Below are 20,285 nucleotides of genomic sequence, written 5' to 3'. Positions count from 1 at the left end.
ATTTGTAGGAAACATCTAAAAATATGCCGAAAAGAACTCTTGGATAATTTTGTTTACATTGTTAAAAAATTAATACCATTTTCATTTCTCGGAAGCTGCTGAATATTAAAAATTATTGATAGTTCACGATAGTAATTCAGCTGAAAGTCCAATGCAAATTGTTTTTATACCTAATACAATAATCTTTTCCATTCCAGCACAAATTCCCTTGAGCTATTGGCAAAAATTGAAAAAAATAACTCATTTGGATTTAAATTCATAAGTTTTTTGAACTTGGAACTACATGTTAAATAGAAAAAGCACCCTAATTAAGGAAAAAATCTTTTGAAAATTCAGTCGCAATGTGAATGTGATTCATCCGAAATCTTTCTCCTCCGGCCAAATTAGTGAAAAATAACATTAATGTCGTGACATTTTTTAATTTTCGCTCTCATAATAAATTCTGATTTGTACTTCTGAAAAAAAGTTATTATCAAATTCGTTCCATAACACTTTATGACAGTTTTTAACACTGGTACTTGTTCAGAGCTCATCCAGGACTCCGAGTTAAGTTAATAAGCTATTCCATTCAAGAGCTATTTTGGATTCCGGGATTTCTAAATTTCAACTAAATAGATTCTGTTAAAGAATTATTATGTAAAATCATTGAGACCTTTCAGAAAATCCATTTTCTTTCTCGGTCACAAGGCGGCTGCAATCTGAAAGGCACACTTTGTTGAATTGTTAAAAAAGAAATATATTACATCCCTAACACTGATTCATTTGAATCATCAAAAAAGATTCTGCTGAGTCTGTAAGAAAAGTTCTGATTTTTTGTCGGCTTCTTCAATATTTTACATAAAAAATGCCTTAATTTTTCAAAAATATGGCAGGAACTCCTAAACGCTTACAAATTAAGTTCTGTATCTGTTTAGTGATTCTTTGCGGAATTAATTTAGAATGAAATCCATTTGGGTTCACTTAGGAATCCATTTGTTTTACTTTATTTAGATCTTTAAGCTGGTCTTCAACACCGTAAGAATCGAATTATTTCATTTGAAATCCATCAAAAATTTGTTTGAAACTCAATGAGCATTCCGTTTAAAGTTAACATCGTTGGAAAATCAATTCCGAAATCTAATTGATTGGAGACTTGTTCAACCGATATTTTGATGTAAAATTTAAGGAACCGACAAGTATTGCCGGAAAAAGAGTTATGTCTATTTATTCTACTATAATAGTAAACTTTGAGCTCAATTGAAGTTTTCAAAATTCATAAGTACTATTATTCTAGAAAAGCAAATGTGTTTGTGTTGTAGAATTTTTATTTACCAACCTCTTCTGATGCTAAAAAAATCCTAAGATAGAAACTTTGTTGAACTTAATCCTACGGGCCTAAACAACGATGGAATCAACAATTACTACTGATAAAAATTATCAAAACTAAGCAAACGGAATTATCACAGTAATAAACGGGTAACGGTGGTGTATCTTACTAACAAATCAAAATCTAAAACAAACAATAAGCAAACTAAATTTTACAAAAATAAGTGAATCTAGTAACGACTAGATGATAAACCAAAAACAAAAACGGCGTAGTAGCATCGTGTGGGAAGACACGCAATACATTCGGACGAAAGGCAGGGAGTCCCGTTCAATACTCAATGCCGCGCGCGCACACCTTCAGCTCAGGAAAGACGACAACGGGGGAAAGTTGACGACGACAACGAATTACTGGGAATTCTGCCGCGGCAGGCACACATTCTTTTTGGCTAAACAAAAAACGCTAGAACAAGTAAAAACAACCTACCGTCGGTCGATCGGTCTAAACCACTAGCGGAGGTAGCACGTTTCTTGGAACTGCCATCGGTCAGTTCCCGTTCGGAACTGCGACGCGTCAGTGGTGCCCCCGTGTATGCCACATTCGTGATAGATGTCGCTCTAAAAATGTGCGAAACAAATTGTTATTCGAATATCATGTATTTTTGAAATCTAGACCACACTAACCTCCGGTTTGCCCAGAACGAGCTGCACATGCCGCTGTCGGTGGTGTCGATCATCCGTGGCGTCGACGACCCAAAGGCGAACTGTATCGAGCTGCGCTCGTTGCGCCGTTTGCTTTCCATTCTCTGGTCCCGTTCCTGGTTCCGTTGCAGGATGTACTGTCGCCGTTCGTTGTCCGCTTCCTGTATCGCACGCCGTCGCTCCTCGGCCTGTGAGCGCCGGTCGTTTTCCCGCCGCCTAAGGTCCTCCATTCGACGGCGCCGTTCCTCTTCTTTCTGTTCCCGGTATTTCTGCGTGGCCAGTGCTTGTGCCTTGATTTCCTCTAGCTTTCGCTGCCGTTCCTCATTCTGGCGTTCTTTGATCTGCTTTATCCGCTCCTCGCGTTCTTTTTGCAGGTCTGTAGGATGGGAAGAGAAGCGCGGATTATGTGAGAGATTATATCGAGCATACAATATTTGCTTTCTGATTATCATAAAACAACATGAACACTTCAAAGATGTTAATGGAGTATTTGTTAGTTTCTACAATGTTATACGTCTACATACACATTTTAAGTTAATTTTAACCTGTTACTATTACTTGCATTGCATTCTAGTTGCATTTACTGAACTAGAGTTATGTAATCGTTTCAATGGTACAACATTCAAAGAACATAATTTTAGCATAGCACAGTTTACTTCGTAGATTGGACACTAGTTATACTCATGTTTTTCTTTTGAAATCTCTATTCAGATTGCTTTAAAAAATCAAGGTGGGTGTGGGCCTTAATTTCTAGGCAAAAATCACAAAAGCATGTAGATTACTACTTCTGGCCACGCCTATCTTCACCGAAACTTGGTAGGGAAAGGAAGTGTTGATAAAGTACATACTTAAAAAGGGCCCTCCGACTCAACGACACGCTCATAAGTAAAACCAAAACCCTTTAACTAGTCCGTATCCCCCGGCCCACAATTAGAGATACATTAGAGGGGAACAATGGAGAAGGTTCACACTTATGTTAACGCAGAAAAAATTATAAAACACATTACAACGACTTCTAGGTGGTAACCTCACCACCAGTCAATCTCAAGACATGAAAGGGACTTAACGGTCTCTATCACTAACTTACGCAGGCGAAGAGCATCTCGGCAACAACCAACGTGCATGAAACGCAATGATCGCGACATGACCCCATGAGCTAAGTGGTCATAGCATCAAAATAGCCTCTACTGCAGCTGTTGGTTTGTTCGTGACGCCTCCGCAGCTTCGACCCGATCTTCTGGGCTTCCGTATTCACCACATTCCCGATATTCTCATCCCGAAACAATCTTTCAGTGTCCGGGGGCATGTCCATGCCGCTGACAAGCAACATGTCATTTCGTTCAACATCACATGTTCCGCCGATTCTACTACGCCTACGCGTTCCGGGCACTCCACAGATTCTGCAAACCAGAACCTATGCAAGCACTTTTTCAAACAGTCGTGTTCAGACAACACCTGTGTAATGTGATCTGCACGACGCATCGGAAATCAGTCTGTGGGTCCAGCGACCTTTGACTGCAGATTCCCTTGCTCTTTGCCATTTCAGCAGCGAAGCAGCTCTCTTGATACGTTGGACTTACACCGAGTCCTTATCGTTGAAACACTCCACATTTCCCTCCGGGAGTATGTATGTCTATCGACATCATCCCAGAAATGACGCACACCGCCTCATATGATATGGTGCGGCATGCGCTAGCGACCCGCAAACACATTAGCCGGTGTTCTCTGATTAATTTCTTAAAATTGTACTCAGCCACAAGTGTTTTGAACCATGCGGGTACACATTATAGGATCATATATAGATAATGCTACTCCCGCAATAAGTCTACTTTGCAGTTCGAAACAGCAACACGGTCGTGTGTTATTTATTTATTTATCATGGGAGACTCGGTGATCGACGCAGTCGATGGAAAGGTCCGAAACGCACTGGGAAAGCTTCCTGTTGTCAAATAACGTGGATTCATCGATGCCAACCCCGAATAAAAAGTGAAAAGAGAAACAGGAACTACAACCAGAGCGAAAGGAGGCCCACCTGTCTTGTTGGTAGAAAGCGACCCACCGGATTTACATCCGAATATTCGTCAGCTGATAGCCAAAGGGTTAAAAAGCACCTTCCGTCTCTGCAACGAGAGAATCAATGTGAAGCCGGCAAACAAAGGATCACCAGAAATCGGTGCATGTGTATCCTGCAGGTGAAGAAATACCCGAGCAGACAAAAATAGCTCAATAATATCAAATATTGATTAGATAGCAAAATGAGATATGGACACGATTGATATAGACGAATTCCACTTGAAACTTGTCACATATTTTCGGTATTGGAAATAGATTATTTTAAACTAATTTAAGAAAACTTCGACCCTCGAGTAATTTATGAAAAGGTCGAATGTGTTTTCGAGTAAATTAATTTTCGATATTCAAATTAAAAAATTGAAATATCTCAAAAACCCATATTTATATTTTAACCAAATTCTTACCACAAAAACTTGACTTCAAAATTGCATTGCAATTTATCCCATCATTCGATCTTCTGGAATTATCAATTTATAACCTCTCAGGTGTAAAGAATGGGCGGGTTGTCATTAGCGATAACATTTCAAATTATCATCCTAATGTAAACCTTACCAAAACCAATTTAATTTCAATAATGAAGTTCACTATGATGTTTAACATTGTGTTTTGATGTTATGCTTTTCAAAAAGTAACGGTAAACGAGATAAAATTTTCGAACAATTCTCACTCGCTAACGAGTTTTTATTAATTGATTATTTGGATATGCTATCGATCCCATCCCTGTGTGTGTTATAAATAGATAATGCGATAAAAACGTATTTTTGACCAGTTTACTTTCATACCACAATATTCTTCTTCTTCTTATTGGCATTACATCCCCACACTGGGACAAAGCCGCCTCGCAGCTTAGTGTTCATTAAGCACTTCCACAGTTATTAACTGCGAGGTTTCTAAGCCAGATTACCATTTTTGCATTCGTATTTCATGAGGCTAACACGATGATACTTTTATGCCCAGGGAAGTTGAGACAATTTCCAATCCGAAAATTGCCTAGACCGGCACCGGGAATCGAACCCAGCCACCCTCAGCATGGTCTTGCTTTGCAGCCGCGCGTCTTACCGCACGGCTAAGGAGGGCCCCTAATATTATATATACCAATACCACAATATTATAACAACATTAATTACGTTTATTATTTCCGAAATTGTGTAAATTTTTCTTTGAGCACTGATATTGGGGAGATAATCGCCTTCAATATAACTTGAACGTCGTTTGGCCATAGTTGGTGTCCATTCAAAATCAATTTCAGATTCCCGATTTTTCCCGGTTGGAGATACTGACACTAAAAATATCATATTAGCAGATTTTATTAGAAAATCATCTTTTATTTATAATAATATATATCATGACAATGGGCCAAATAAATTATTCAAGCTTCTTATATCTGAAACGGAATACCTAGATTAGAATAGACAATAAATTCTGCCAACAGTTCCAGATTATGCTTGAGATTTTTCAAAATAAAAAATATGTTAAAGTTGCAACAAAAAATTCCCCACAAGTATTTCTTGAAGTGACAACCAAACAAGAAAAACCAAACATTCTTCACATTTTATAATTTTTAAAAACTCTAACAGTAAGTTACTCCGCAGTAATAATAGTCTGCTTTCAAATCCTTTTGATTCACAAGTGAAACTGGTTCCTCTCAAAGAAATTTGTTGTATAGCCAAGTTCGTCAGGCAAGAATGGACTGCAGTAATTAAGAATTTTACAAATTATTCTTCTTGTATGTGAGCAGATCTCCCGGAAATCAGTTTTTTTTTTCAAGGTTTTAAATTTTGTTTTTTTTTATTTTCCTTAAAGTTTGGATATACAATCTTTATGATAAAAAAACACATTATTTGCATAATTAGTGTTGCAGATCGGAATCACTTTGGCAACACTGATACCTAGCCAGGCTGAGCTCAACATCACCACCAGGGTAGAAGCGTCAAGATGACGGTTGACAATTGACATTGACATGCGTGACACAGAAATAGACTTGAGGGAAATGAGACGAAAACAATAATAAATTATAACAAAGAACATTGGATTAGTAAGACACGTGAAGAATAAAATTAAATACAGTGAATTATTTGGATTACACAATTTATTTAAAAAACGCAATCATACGTTGTAAGTACACGACAAAGAAATACATGTAGGTGTAATAAATAACATGAAATTTGTGTTATACAGGACACATACGACGATTGTTAGTGTAACGAAACATTACCAGGTTGACAAGGACAAGTTTATAAATAAAAGGACTTAGAATTGTAAGTAGACGATTACGTATTATAACTACAGAAACACTCAATCAGGCTAAATTACAGCTTAAAGCATACTCCAGCACATAAACCGAGTTGCTAGATAGAACGTCCGAAAGCCCGTGTCGTTAACTGGCCACAACAAACTTTAAGAATTCTAACCTCAATTCTACCACCGAGGTTTTAGAATTTTACACTGTACGGCAAAATTTTACTCTGCGATGGCATCATCGAATCGACGACAAAGTGTAGTTCGAAGACTATCAGATGACGAAGATCATCATGATTGTCCACGCAACCGAATAGCGCCGACAAGTGGATGGTCCAATGCGACGGCTATGAAAGTTGGATCCACTTCTCATGTGCCGGAGTGGACGAGAGCGTACAGAACAACTCGTTTGTCTGCGTGACATGCACTCCCCCTGGGCCGGCGAGATCAAGTTCGGCTAGATCTGCATCGTCTAGTGTACGTGCCGCCAAGCGGGAACTCGCACTACAAAGATTGGCCGAGGAAAAGGCACTGCACGAAAGGTTGCTAATGGAACGACAACAAGAAGAAGAAGTTCTGCAGAAGAAAGCCATGGAGCAAGAGCAGGAACGGAAAAGGAAGGCGATGGGAGAAAAGTTAGAGTTAGAGAAGCAGTACATCGATAAAAAATTCGAAATATTGCAAGCAGGGCTTGAAGAAGAAGACGACAATCGGAGCGTTCGAAGTCAACGCAGTGTCCGAAGTGTTCGAAGCACAGTTCAGCATTGGGTCGAGGAACAGGAAAAGCTGACTATGGCCTCCGGTACCGGAACAGGGGTTCCCACCGTTCGCTCGTCAAAAACTGGAAGCATACCCAAACGAACGTCTGCCGAGAACAGAGATACCAGCCAACACATCGTGAACACATCCCAAGTCGATACGCTTAGTGGACTTCCAGCTGCAACTGTATCTTCTATCGCGCCAACAGCGTCCATCTGGCAGATTCCTTCGAAGCCATCCAAAGCGTCGGCAGCAGTTAATTCATCTCTGATGATTGACTTGACGCCTCTGCAGATTTCTCCTCCTACAATCAGCAAAAATAAACTGTTCACGTCCATGAACATGGTCTTTTCACCGCCTTACGAGACCGCTGCACAAGGAATCAGTTCTTCGAATCGTCAACGATCGCACGCTGAGGACTGTCATCAGAAAGGAGGTATCGGTCAACAACAATCAGATCGATATTTAAGTTCTACTGCCGTTCAGACTAGTCATTCGAATCCGACGGTAACATTATCTAGTAGTAAGATGCTAAACCCAGGTATGTCATTCAATATTGCTCCTCTAGAATTGAATCGATCAGATCCCAGTTTTATTGCCTGTAGCGGCGAACGTACTAGACCTAATATCGAACACTTGAACGTAGTTAATGGTATATACGCGCAGTCTGGCCAAAGCTGTCACCCGTCTCAGTCATTAGTTAGAAACGTTTCGGATTCAGTAGGCAACTGCCCAATCGGTGCTGGTAGGTTCCTCTATAAACCAACGCGTAATGAGTGTTCCTAGTAATTTGCATCCTATAACTACACCGGCGATTGTCAAGAGAACAGCAAGTGATCCAAACGTCAACAGTGTTCCGCTAACGATCAATGGTTCAGGTGCAGTGCAACAAGCATCCGCGATGGGTGCTAATATCCAAACGACAGTGAATCCAGCAGTTTCAAATCAAAGCGGGTTTCAGTGGGCTCCAGTGGGTTCCGGTTCGCAGCAGTGCGGGACGGCAGCAACAGCCGTTCAACCAGCGTTGCACCCTCCAATACATGTATATAGACCGACTTTTCAGCAAATCGCAGCAAGGCACGTTGTTCCGAAGGACCTGCCGGTGTTCACGGGTGATCCTACAGAATGGCCACTCTTCGCTAGTAGTTACTACAATTCGACTGATATGTGCGGTTATACCGAAGGAGAGAATTTGATGCGGTTACAACGTTGCCTGAAGGGCAACGCACGGGAAGCAGTCCATTGCCATCTTATTCTTCCATCGTCGGTGCCGCAGATAATGACGACACTACAAACTCTATTTGGACAACCGGAGCTCATTGTACGGTGCCTTCTGAACAAGGTACAATCTACACAGCCCAAAGGCGGACAAGCTTGAAACACTTATCAGTTTTGGTCTCGTCGTTCAAAATCTCTGCAGCCATCTACAGTCCATGGGTATGGAGGCTCACCTGTCGAATCCTACTCTACTTCAGGAATTGGTCGATAAGTCGACCTACAAACTTGAAGCTGGATTGGGCATTGCATCTGCGTCATCTGGCAGTCGTAGACCTGAGAGCATTTGGTGATTACATGTCAACGATCGTTTTTGCTGCTACTAAAGTTACTGTAGGTTCCGATCCCGCGAGAAAATCGGAAAAACCAAAGGGAAAAGAGAAAGGTTTTCTGAACGCTCATTCCACGGAGGATACAGAAAAGCGCAATCAAGAGCGAAAGAGAATCAGCTCAGATTACACAAAGGCTACATACAATTCTAAACCTTGCCCGATTTGTAAGAAGGAAGGTCACAAGGTGAAGGATTGCAGCGGTTTTCTAAAAGCAACCATCGAAGAACGCTGGAAATTAGTGCATCAGGCAAATCTCTGCAGGCGCTGCTTGATCGGTCATGGCAAATGGCCGTGCAAAGCAACGATATGTGGATTAAATGGATGTGAATTGCGTCACCACGAGCGGTTGCACTCGGAGAAACAAGAATCAACGTCGCTTGGCAAGGATCATCCAAAGATCACTGGGTCGGTGTTCACCGTCATCTTTCTCGTCCAACCCTTTTCCGGATCATTCCGGTAACAATTCACGTGAACGGGACGTCAGTTCGCACGCTAGCGTTTCTCGACGATGGGTTTTCCTATACTTTGGTAGAACAGGAACTAGCCGAAGAACTTGGCGCTATTGGCGAGGTTGAAACACTTCGTCTCCAATGGACCAGCGGAATAACAAGAACTGAAACGAGCTCTCAACTCTTGCAAATGGAAGTATCCGGAGTTTACAGTGAACGCAAATACAGTTTGGAGAATGTGCGAACAGTGGAGAAGCTCGATTTGCCACCTCAATCGTTGTCGTATGATGAGTTGGCTAATAAGTACGAACATCTGCGAGGGCTTCCCGTGGCAAGCTATGGGAGTACGGTGCCGCGTATTTTGATAGGAGTGGACAACGCTAACATGTTAGTCACACTGAAGAAGAAAGAGGGGAAGAAGTTCGAACCAATCGCAGCCAAAACAAGGCTTGGCTGGACGATTTACGGAAATGTGGAAGGACCAGATAGTTCATCTCCAAGGCTCCTACATATCTGCGCTCGTGCATCCGATGATGAACTCCACGACAAGGTTAAAGAGTTCTTTTCGGTAGAGAGTATTGGTGTTTCGGTCTCACCAGAAATTGAAACAGAAGACGATCGACGTGCTCGTGAAATCATGGAGAAAACCATCATCCGCACACCATCTGGAAAGTTTCAGATTGGTCTTCTGTAGAGATATGACTTCGTGGAATATCCCGACAGTCGGGTTATGGCTGAGCATCGCCTTAAATGTTTGGAAAGACGGCTGTCTAAAATCCCTGAATTGTACGCCAATGTCAAACAGCAAATAGTTGATTATCAGCACAAAGGATATGCGCATGAATTGACAGTAGAAGAACCTACTAATAGTGATCCTCGTCGGGTGTGGTATTTGCCTTTAGGGGTCGTTCTAAACCCCAATAAACCCGGTAAAGTTAGAGTCATCTGGGATGCCGCAGCCAAGATAGACGGCATTTCTTTCAACTCCATGTTGCTAAAGGGTCCTGACATGTTGACCTCGCTAACGACAGTGTTGTACCGTTTCCGGCAACGCCAAGTTGCCATAGCAGGTGACATCAAAGAGATGTTTCACCAGATTCAAATTCGCCCACAAGATCGACAAGCTCAAAGGTTCTTGTGGCGAAATAAACCTGATGAGCCCGTAAAAGAATTCGTCATGGACGTTGCAACCTTCGGGTCGACCTGCTCTCCGTCTGCAGCTCAATATATCAAGAACCGGAACGCGGAAGAATGGAGGATAGACTTTCCAGAGGCTGCGGTAGCGATTACAGAAAATCATTATGTAGACGACTACTTGGACAGTCTCGACTCTATAGGAAAAGCGGTGAAACTGGCGACCGACGTAAAGAATGTTCATGCTAAGGCTGGTTTTGAAATTCGGAATTGGCTGTCAAATTCGGTACAGGTCATGCAACGGGTTGGGGATTCCGGACAACAAATTGCGAAGATTTTCACCGTCGGGAAAGGGACGGATACCGAACGAGTTCTGGGAATCAGCTGGACGCCGAAGGAAGACTCGTTTATCTTCGTTGTCAACTTTCGAAACGACATTCAATCGCTAGGTACAGGTACAAGTGTACCAACTAAACGACAAGTTTTGCGCGTCGTGATGAGTGTGTTCGATCCACTAGGCTTGTTGGCAGCATTCGTCATCCACGGGAAATGTTTGATTCAGGATATTTAGCGAACCAACATCGGATGTGATGATGTCATTCCAGAAAAACTCCAAGAAACACGGCGGCTCTGGATCGCCGTTCTTGAACGAATCCCTCTACTCAATATTCCACGTTGCTACTTTCCGGATTACAGCCCCTGTAGTCTCGAAACTCTACAACTCCACATCCTCGTAGACGCCAGCGAAGCAGCGTACTCTTGCGTGGCTTATTTTCGAATTATAAGCCAGGATCGGATCCGTTGTGCATTGGTCGACATTACTCTTGCGTGGCTTATTTTCGAATTATAATTATTTTCGAATTATAAGCCAGGATCGGATCCGTTGTGCATTGGTCTCGTTCAAAACAAAAGTGGCACCTTTAAAGCCGCTATCTATACCACGGTTAGAGCTTCAGGCGGCGGTCATCGGTACACGTTTACTGAAATCTATACAGCAAAGTCACACGTTAACAGTCAGCCGGCGAATTATCTGGAGTGATTCTAGAACCGTCCTATCATGGATACAGCCAGATCAAAGGCCGGTATGTTTGTCGCCTTTCGTGTAGGCGAAATATTGGATGAGACGAAGGTGGAAGAATGGAGATGGGTCCCATCCCGCCTCAACGTGGCGGATGAAGCTACAAAATGGGGCAACGGACCCAGCTTTCAAGAGAACAGCAGATGGTTTTGTGGTCCAGCATTTCTCTATGAGGAAGAACCAGAATGGCCTACCCAGGAGCTGCCAACACCGGATACAATGGAAGAACTGCGCCCGCTGCAAGCACATCATCGAGCTATTCTAGAACCCATAGTGGATTACGGAAGATTTTTCAATCTTCAACGGTTGATTAGAACCGTTGGGTATATTCGTCGTTTTGTTGCTGTGGCAAGGAAGAAATTTGTTGTCGAGGTTCCCGCTCCATATGTTTTGTCAAGTAACGAACTCCAGGAAGCGGAAACAATTCTATGGCGCTGCGTTCAAAGAGAAGCTTACCCCGAAGAATTACGTATTCTCTACAAGAATAAGCAGCTCGAACTCCATCTACAGCAGAAATTCGCTAAGGACAGCTCATTGCGCAAACTATGTCCCTTCATTGATGACTATGGGATAATACGATTGGACGGACGATTGAGGAATTCTTCTCATGCCTCATATGAGGCAAAATTTCTGGTGATTTTACCAAAAACCCACTACTACATCGAATTACTCGTTTTATGGTATCACCAACGGTTTGCGTACAACAATAATCAAACTGTACTCAACGAAGTTCGCCAAAAGTACTATATCCCAAGTCTCCGAGTCATCGTTCGAAAAATTGCAAAACGATGTTCGTGGTGTGCCGTTTACAAGGCTAGCCCAAGATTTCCTAAGATGGCACCTTTACCTGAGGCTCGCATAACCCCCTATGTTCGTGCATTTACGTTCATAGGTATCGATTACTGTGGACCCTTCTTGCTGCGTGTTCGAAGGTATGAAGTGAAAAAGTGGGTAATGTTAGTCACATGTCTCACTATCCGAGCCGTGCACCTAGAGGTAGTAGGAAGTCTATCCACTGAAGCATGTAAAATGACTATACGGAGGACACATACGACGATTGTTAGTGTAACGAAACATTACCAGGTTGACAAGGACAAGTTTATAAATAAAAGGACTTAGAATTGTAAGTAGACGATTACGTATTATAACTACAGAAACACTCAATCAGGCTAAATTACAGCTTAAAGCATACTCCAGCACATAAACCGAGTTGCTAGATAGAACGTTCGTGCCGATAACTGGCCACAACAATTAGTTTACCATTTTGACTCTAGCCTATGTCTCGAAAAGGGCCTAAGCAAAAATATATAACTTAAAAATGGCTTTCCCATTCTTTTTGTTGTCTTCGGCAAAGATTTAGGTAATCAATGGGGCTATATGAAAAAAAAATCTACGCTGTGAATAAAAATTATGCTTTCGATTTCACAGATAATTGCTCATGTGTGAAATATTGATCTCGTGTGAGGTCCTTTGCACCTACACTCAAGTTATACTCAGCAAAGTTGTTCAGGATATTCAGGGTGGGTGTGTGGGTGTATGTACAAAAACATGTGAGATACACTTTTTTGCACTTAGGCTTATCCGATTTGCTTGCAATAGGTTGCATTCAACGCGGAATGCTTCCGCTGTTGAAAATTGCCCCAATCGGCAATTTTTTCAAAAAACTGCTGCAACGCATTCAAATTGCTGGGAATAACTGAATCTATCTCCCTAATGCGCAATTTTGATATGCAATCTCTATGACATTATGTCACTATTTATACGATTTAGTGGCATAATATCATAGAAATTGCATACATTTTGGGCGAATTTGTACGAAAGATCCATGTACGCCCAGAAAAGTGTAATTATCCACGTCTTTATTTTTTACGCACTGATTAGTTTTTTTTTCTGTGAAGGTTCATTATTCATGGAGTTCGGAGACTTTACAAGTATTAATAAATGATAGACAGAATCACCGTTCTCGACCAGATGTCGCACAGACTAAAAATTTAATGTCTAGCATGAGATAACGGACAGAAGATTTACAAAAAAAAAACAATGGACCAGAGGAGAACTTTTTGCCTTATGAAAAGTATTCTCTTTAACTGGGGCGGGAATTAAACCCACACTTCACAGCATATGCGTCTAGACGATTGACGTTGCTAACCGAACGGTCACGAAGCCGAATGATCTGCAAAACATGTATTTCAAATACACTTTAGACACAAATCCTTAAAAAAAATTGAAATATTGTCAGATTGACGTGAAAATATTGTTGGTCACCTACTTGTGTGATTTTGCCTCATAGTAGGGAAGAACAGTGCAAAACGCACCACAAGGCAAAATGACCTCAGTCATAAATTTCCTCATATATTCTTTTATAGCTCATTTCTGAACGAATGTTACCATCACAATCCAACATTAGTTATTCATTATTGAGCTGCAATAGAAAAATAGAGCAAAATCAAGAAGACAACCGGAGATCGAAGTTCCGATTCTTGAAGAGGATTTGCTTGAAATCGTGAAGCTAATTGGTAACCAGTGGTGGTCCGTGTCTAGAAAGTTGACGTGCAGGGAAGTGATGCTCGATTGCTCGATACACTCTCAGACTCAGATTTGTTTTTAATATTTTTTTGTATAATGGCAAACTGAGTTATTCAAGCTTTAGTTTCTAGAACAAAAATGTGAGTTTTTATATTAGTTATTTTAGCATTTATATCACTGTTTGATATACATTTTATCATTAAGACAAAGCTTGGTCTGCAAACGGGATAATTTCAAAGCGACAGTTAATAGTTATTTTAAACATATTTGAATCTAAAAACATGTTTATAGACAGGAAGCAAAACAATATATGAGCCGCCTTATAACACAATCAGGAGGAATATCAAGGAGCGCGATGACCCATACAAATAAAATAGAGAATTAATACTCGATGCATTACGAAGGATGGCTGAACATAGCTAATTCTCCTGTAACGTATTTCATGGATCTTTATTTAGCGCAAAAAACTATTTTTTCTTTTTTAATTTGCATGAAGGGAACCAGTGTCATATTATTAGTTATTCAGAGCTAGTGGGAAAAGAAACAAACGTGCTGTTAACGAGGATGTGTTGACCAAATAGTTCAACTGTTCAAAATGGAAAAACAACACATTACGACATTCGCGTTCTCAGTCAAACCAGTACCGATACCTTCTTCGTTACCATAACCATTGCTATCGTAATCTTCGCCTACGCAGGCAAACCAGTGCAGAGTATGCAGATGCATAGAGTGTGGACGGGTGTCTACAGATTCGACGATTTGTATAAATAAATGATAGATTTGAATGAAAATGTCTTTGGTAGGTCTACCCCAACACTGTTCGATTGGCAATTAGTTTGTTCCCAAAGATAATACTAACCTTTATTAGCTGAAGATGGCCGGCTCTGTTTTTGTATGGTTGCATCCCTGTTTCCAGCTGAAAGAAGAGGACACGAAAACATAAATTAGAATAAATGTAAATATAAATGAATAAAAAAAAACTCTCTAGAATCTATTTTCGGGAATCGTGTTGTTGAAGTATCTAAATTCTATTATAATAAAACTCAGTTTGAAAATAGGCGATTTTATCTCTGATGATGGCTGGTCGACGTTTCTATCCTGACGTTTTTTTTTGGGCAGATATGTGTGTAGGTGCGAGCAATTTGACTAATGTGGCATATGGGAGATTAGCACTTCGAGTAGTGCCAAACGGCGAGAAACCGAGAGGTGAGATGATTCAGCTTCCCATCGAAAATACTTCACCAGTCAGTCAATGTAAAGTAATCATGAGCTATTGACAAGTCTGCGGGATGAGTTGACCTCGGATGGAGAAGAAAAGAACGATGAGAAGCAAATTAGTGACTACATGGGGCATCATTTGGTTGATCCCACGCTTTAAGCCAAATTAGGCAGGTGTGTCAATAGAGGTGGATCCGTCACCTTGACTTGTAGGTTGGAAAATCAAGACAAGTAGAGCTATGCTGCAGGTTGAATGCTGCAACAGCTCGTGAGTCTATTTCATTTGGTAAATCGAGCATAAATGAGACGGACTTGCGGTTAGAGAAAAATGTATATCATTAAATATAACTGTGGTGTCACGAAAATTTTCGTGCTTGACTTAGGCTTCAAAGTTGGTAATAGTCTATAGAATTCGACAATAAAAAGGTATTGATAGAACCTGAAAATTATGTGTTCAAAACTTCGGTTTGTTTCCATAAAATTATGTTCTCTAAAAAACTGGACACCACAACGCCTATACTGCTGTCTGACGACATAGATCCGCATGCGTTTACCATCCTCAACGCCGGTGCAAGTGCGATCACAATTCATGATTTACAACTTAAACGGTTTTGTGTCGCTTTTAGGCGTGGGAGTCCCGACGAGCTAGAGCTACCATTTAGATATGCCTCTGAAGCAGTGCAGCGAAAGGTGCAAGGCCATCCAACAAGACAGGGGCGCGCTATCACATTGAGATACACTGCATCGAATGGTGGCGCCATCAACTAGCGTTCAGTTAGTAGTGGAAGGTGCAATCGTTTGCAATTCCCGGTCGAACGGCGTGGCGGCGCACGCCACCAAATGGACATAATCAGCTGCAATAAACATTACTGTCAATTAGGGCTTCCATTCTCGGGAAGGATTTCCCGGGAAATGAAATTTCCCGGGATTCCCGATTCCCGGGATATTAACATTAGTTTCCCGAATTTCCCGGGAAATGTTTTTACAAATTTTGAGTCTTATTAATTAAATCTAAGGTACTAATTAATTAAACTTTTACTAATATTTGCTCTTCGTTCTCTTAATAAAACTTGTTTTTTTTTAATTTATGGAGGAAATGTCCTCTTCCAATAAACAAACCAGAATCTTTTCCCATAATGATAATAAATAAAGTTATGCTTAAGTAGAGTTGTTACTGAATTGTGCGAAGCAATTCTAAACCGTTTAGATAGAGCCGGAATAAAGCTATAGTGTCTTTGAGAACGCAGATGCTTGTGCAGAGCGACATGTTTCAAATTTCACAGATCTTTGAGTATTATATGGATTAGGAATACGACATACTTCAGAAGGCGACAATGGGCCTAAGAAAAATCTCGTCAGGATACTGCAGACCTTATGCTTGAACAAGATCTAGAATCTGCAAAATAAAGATGAAATCTCTAAATTCTTTGGTGCAAAGCTTTTGACATGGACGGCAAATTTGCTCAGAAACTTCAACAATTCTATGTTTATTCTATGCCATATCCACTGAAAGTAAGTTCAAGTTCAAGTTCAAGACAGAGGGTTACTTCGTCGGTGTTTTATTTTAAAGATTTCATTTTCATTAGACGTATTCACGTTTTTGAAAAATATCTGCGATTCAACGAGTCAGCTCATAATCGCTTTGGCATAATGAGATATGCTTTTCATAAAATGTTCAGTTCAATTTTGTACGATTTAGACAAAATTTGGAGGTGTCTAAAATCGATTTTTGCAAATTTTTAGTGTTTTCTCAGACTTCTAAAAGAATCTATCGAAGGATAGGAATATTTAAATTTTACGCCAATTTAATTAATTATTCAAATTAATAAGAATAAAGGAAAGATAAAGTTACATGAAAAATAAATTGGCTAGTTTCTTACTTTTGTAATGTATTTCAACATTGTACACGCAGCAGCAAAATCGATTTTTAAACAGTTCTAAGGCGAAAAAATCTGAGCTCCAAAACTTATTTATGATAATAATTCCGAATACATTCTTGTCAATCAAAGCGCTCAAATTAATAACCCGGGATCCCGGGAAATCCCGGGAAATTTAGATTTTATTTCCCGTTTCCCGGGAAGTTGATTCCCGGGAAAATTGGAAGCCCTACTGTCAATTTAACGAGCTTGGCGACCGTGCGATCGTGTTGTGATCGTATGCGCAACTCGATATTGTCGACGTGATACCGGTGGCTGCGCGGGGCCAAACTGGACTCAAACTTGAGGGGGTCATCGTAAATCAGCTGGTGTACACGAGCAATCTAATTCATGACTGTTTTTTTTTTCAATGGAATCTCAGGAGCTGTTATGAAACGTATTTTTTTTTAGGAAATGTTCTCATTATATTAAATGGACAAATACTAATTATGTAGATTAACATGTTAGAATTTTAAACAATGGACCTGAAGAACCTGAAAGAAGTGTAGACCCAAAAAACAAAACATACAATTCTATATAAAATTTTGGCATTATACAGATTAGGCAAGGTTTTAATACAAAAAATGAATATATCTTTTTTATACGGGTACTGTATTAAACGAATACAGAATTGGAAGATTTTAGTACAATAATGAATCGGATACAGTGGTTGGTTTACTACACGCCGCTGCCGTATCCAGGCGCTAACGTATCCCGAGCAGGAGCGACGACCTCGATAACAGAAATTGGTATGAAGTAGCCTTGCATAAGAGGTAAAATACCAAAAAATAATACCAAAAACTTATATGCAGAATACTTGAGGCACAACATGCTTAGGTATTTCAATACCAAACGAATAATAATTGGTTATGCATTTGGTATTGAAATTCAATTTAATAACTGAGTATGTTATGGCTTAAGTATTGTGCATATTAGCTTTTGGTATTATTCCTTTGGTATTTTACCTCTTATGCAGGGTTAGTTCATAACAGAGTTTGGTATCAATAACAAAATTAAGTATTATTGAGCCAATTTCTCCTGCTCGGGATATGTAAAAATAGCCAGCATGAGTTACCTACCTGAAGTTTGTATGGCAAAGAAATTTAACGCAGGTTTTCGAAACGAAATTCTATTTGGTAGCAGTTATGTAGGACGGTGGAAAACTAGGTTCCGGTTCTTAGAGATCCTAAAAGGTGAAAAGATTACTATCAAAAAAAGGCAAGTTTTGAAAATGTAAGAAGATTTTCATTTCATGGAAACTGTGAACCCAAAAATACATCAAAGGTTTGTAGCCAGGCAGAAAATTGCATCTGCTGAAGAGAGCCATAAGTTTCAGAAAGCACTCAAAAACGCATTGAGAAGAACAAAGTACTCACAAGGCTAGGAAATGCTTAAATCAAAACAAACTGAAGAGGGTCTGGGTCATTTGGCGTAAGATAATTTTTGATCATTTTGAGCATGATGACCGTGCTTTTCGTAGTTGCTACTTGACCAGAACGTTCGCAATTTCACAGGGAACCAATGGATGGAAGAATTGGATTTGCTCTCCAACCGCAATGTGCACAGTCCGAGAGCTCTAGTATTTTGAATGGTCGATAACGGCGCTGGCCCTGTCCTCACGGTCTATCGGGGATGGGAAGGAATTGATGATGCAATCAAACGCCCACACGCAAGCCAAGAACAATTATGAATTCGCCACGAGTTCCTGCGAAATTTTATCGGAATGTGGGTGGGATTAGGTTATATGTCAGCGGTTTGTATTGGTTAACGGATTACCAATTTGATAGTAATCGAAGGGTGATTATATTCTAACTGGATACCGAAAAAGAGCTTTTTTTTAGGTCGTTTCGAATTTTAACAGTTACCTGATAGAGGATGGAAACGGTATAAAAACCCCATTTCCAGTTGAATCGCTACAACATGATACATATAAGAAAACATGATATAGCTAGACACGCTAGAACATGATACATATAAGAAAAGATACAAAGTAGGAGGAATGAAACGGTCCTGGCATTAAACCCACGACCTCTTGCGCATGACACAGAAGCGGTAGCCATATGACCACCAAGCCCGGTGGCGTAAGATAATTTGGTATAAAGGTCATTTGGCATTGCTTTGAACAGTATAAAATGAGATAGCCCGTTGCATAATACCTGACATTATCGCTCCTCATAAGCCGGATAGATGCCATCTGTTACCAAGGGATCTTGGAAATGTTTGCTTTATGTTTGTTTTCGAAGAAGAATTGCATCTCTATCATTGCCTTATAACAGGCCAACGTGACCATTGTGTTATTCGAGACAGATGCATCCATTTTTAGAAGAAATCATATTCACAATTCCCTTGCTCGAGGCAGATGAAATCTTTTGACGTAGGACTACGTCTGTCTTTCCTATATTGGGGTACACTTTACGATTGCGAAAATCGGAGACCGTCACGGAAATTTGATAGACTTTGAACGTTAATATCTCAGCCGTTTCTCGATGGATTTTCATTTTTTTTTTGACCATTTGATCAAGGATGAGTCAACGCTTTTGTATGAATTTTTCGGTAAATACTAATTTTTAACTATTTATCATCGATAATTGATAAAAAGTTTAGAAATATGTATACTCATTCCAGAGGTATACTCATTCCAGAGGCTAAATTTCAATATGTGTTGTATGGAGGACTTCTAGAGCAAAGGTTTATCTACAACTCTGCCTAACAGTTCGTTGTATGATTTTCAATAATAACGGAGCTATAGCTCCAGTAGCAGTAACTTATACTAAATGATTGAAATTTTGCTATAATTTAGTATAAGTTAGGGGCCACCCACAAAGTACGTCACGCTCCTAGGGGGGAGGGGGGGTTCCGAGCAGCGTGACGACTCATACAAAAATTTTGGAATTTTAATACAAAAAGTGTGACGAAGGGGGGAGGGGGGGTTGAAAATCGCCAATTTTTGCGTGACGTACTTTATGGATCTTCCCTTACTGTTACTAGCGCTATAGCTCCGTTATAAGTTAAAAGCAAACATCGACCTGTTGGGCAAAGTTGTAGAAAAACCTTCGCACGAGAAGTCCACCATACAGTCCTTTCTGTAATGAGTTATTGACAAACTACTAAGTGATCGAACGAAGATTACTATATGATCGATAACATCCTTGCGGAAAACCATCGCTAGTGGTAGTCGTCTGGATGGTTGTGCAGATGATTCAACCTCAGTGATGGAAGCGATAGATCTTTGCTTAGCAGCAACGTAGTCGACCAGCAGCAACGGCAGGTAGGCGTCGTCGAC

The 20,285-nt window shown here is 40.4% G+C and overlaps 1 protein-coding gene across 18 annotated transcripts in view; it reads right to left on the bottom strand.

The window, feature by feature from the left end:
- The window catches only part of LOC134227627 (capping protein inhibiting regulator of actin dynamics), a 477,592-nt gene that overhangs the window by 50,501 nt on the left and 406,806 nt on the right, over positions 1–20,285 (bottom strand). For 14 of the 18 annotated variants that reach the window (XR_009983712.1, XM_062709251.1, XM_062709253.1 and 11 more), the window contains 4 exons: positions 14,728–14,784; positions 14,519–14,611; positions 1,987–2,380; positions 1,790–1,920 (listed from right to left, as the gene is read on the bottom strand). Coding sequence is in view for 17 of the 18 variants with exons in the window: in XM_062709251.1 (XP_062565235.1) it covers positions 1,790–1,920; positions 1,987–2,380; positions 14,519–14,611; positions 14,728–14,784 (675 nt within the window). In the remaining variant the exon portion in view is untranslated. The remainder of the gene's footprint in view (positions 1–1,789; positions 1,921–1,986; positions 2,381–14,518; positions 14,612–14,727; positions 14,785–20,285) is intronic. The other 4 variants (XM_062709254.1, XM_062709255.1, XM_062709243.1 and 1 more) reach the window with 1 other exon arrangement.

The sequence above is a fragment of the Armigeres subalbatus genome, chromosome 3 (genome assembly GCF_024139115.2).
Source record: "Armigeres subalbatus isolate Guangzhou_Male chromosome 3, GZ_Asu_2, whole genome shotgun sequence".
Taxonomy (NCBI): Eukaryota; Metazoa; Arthropoda; class Insecta; order Diptera; family Culicidae; genus Armigeres; species Armigeres subalbatus.
The sequence above is the reverse complement of the archived record's forward strand: the minus strand, read 5'-3'. Positions and strand labels throughout refer to the sequence as shown.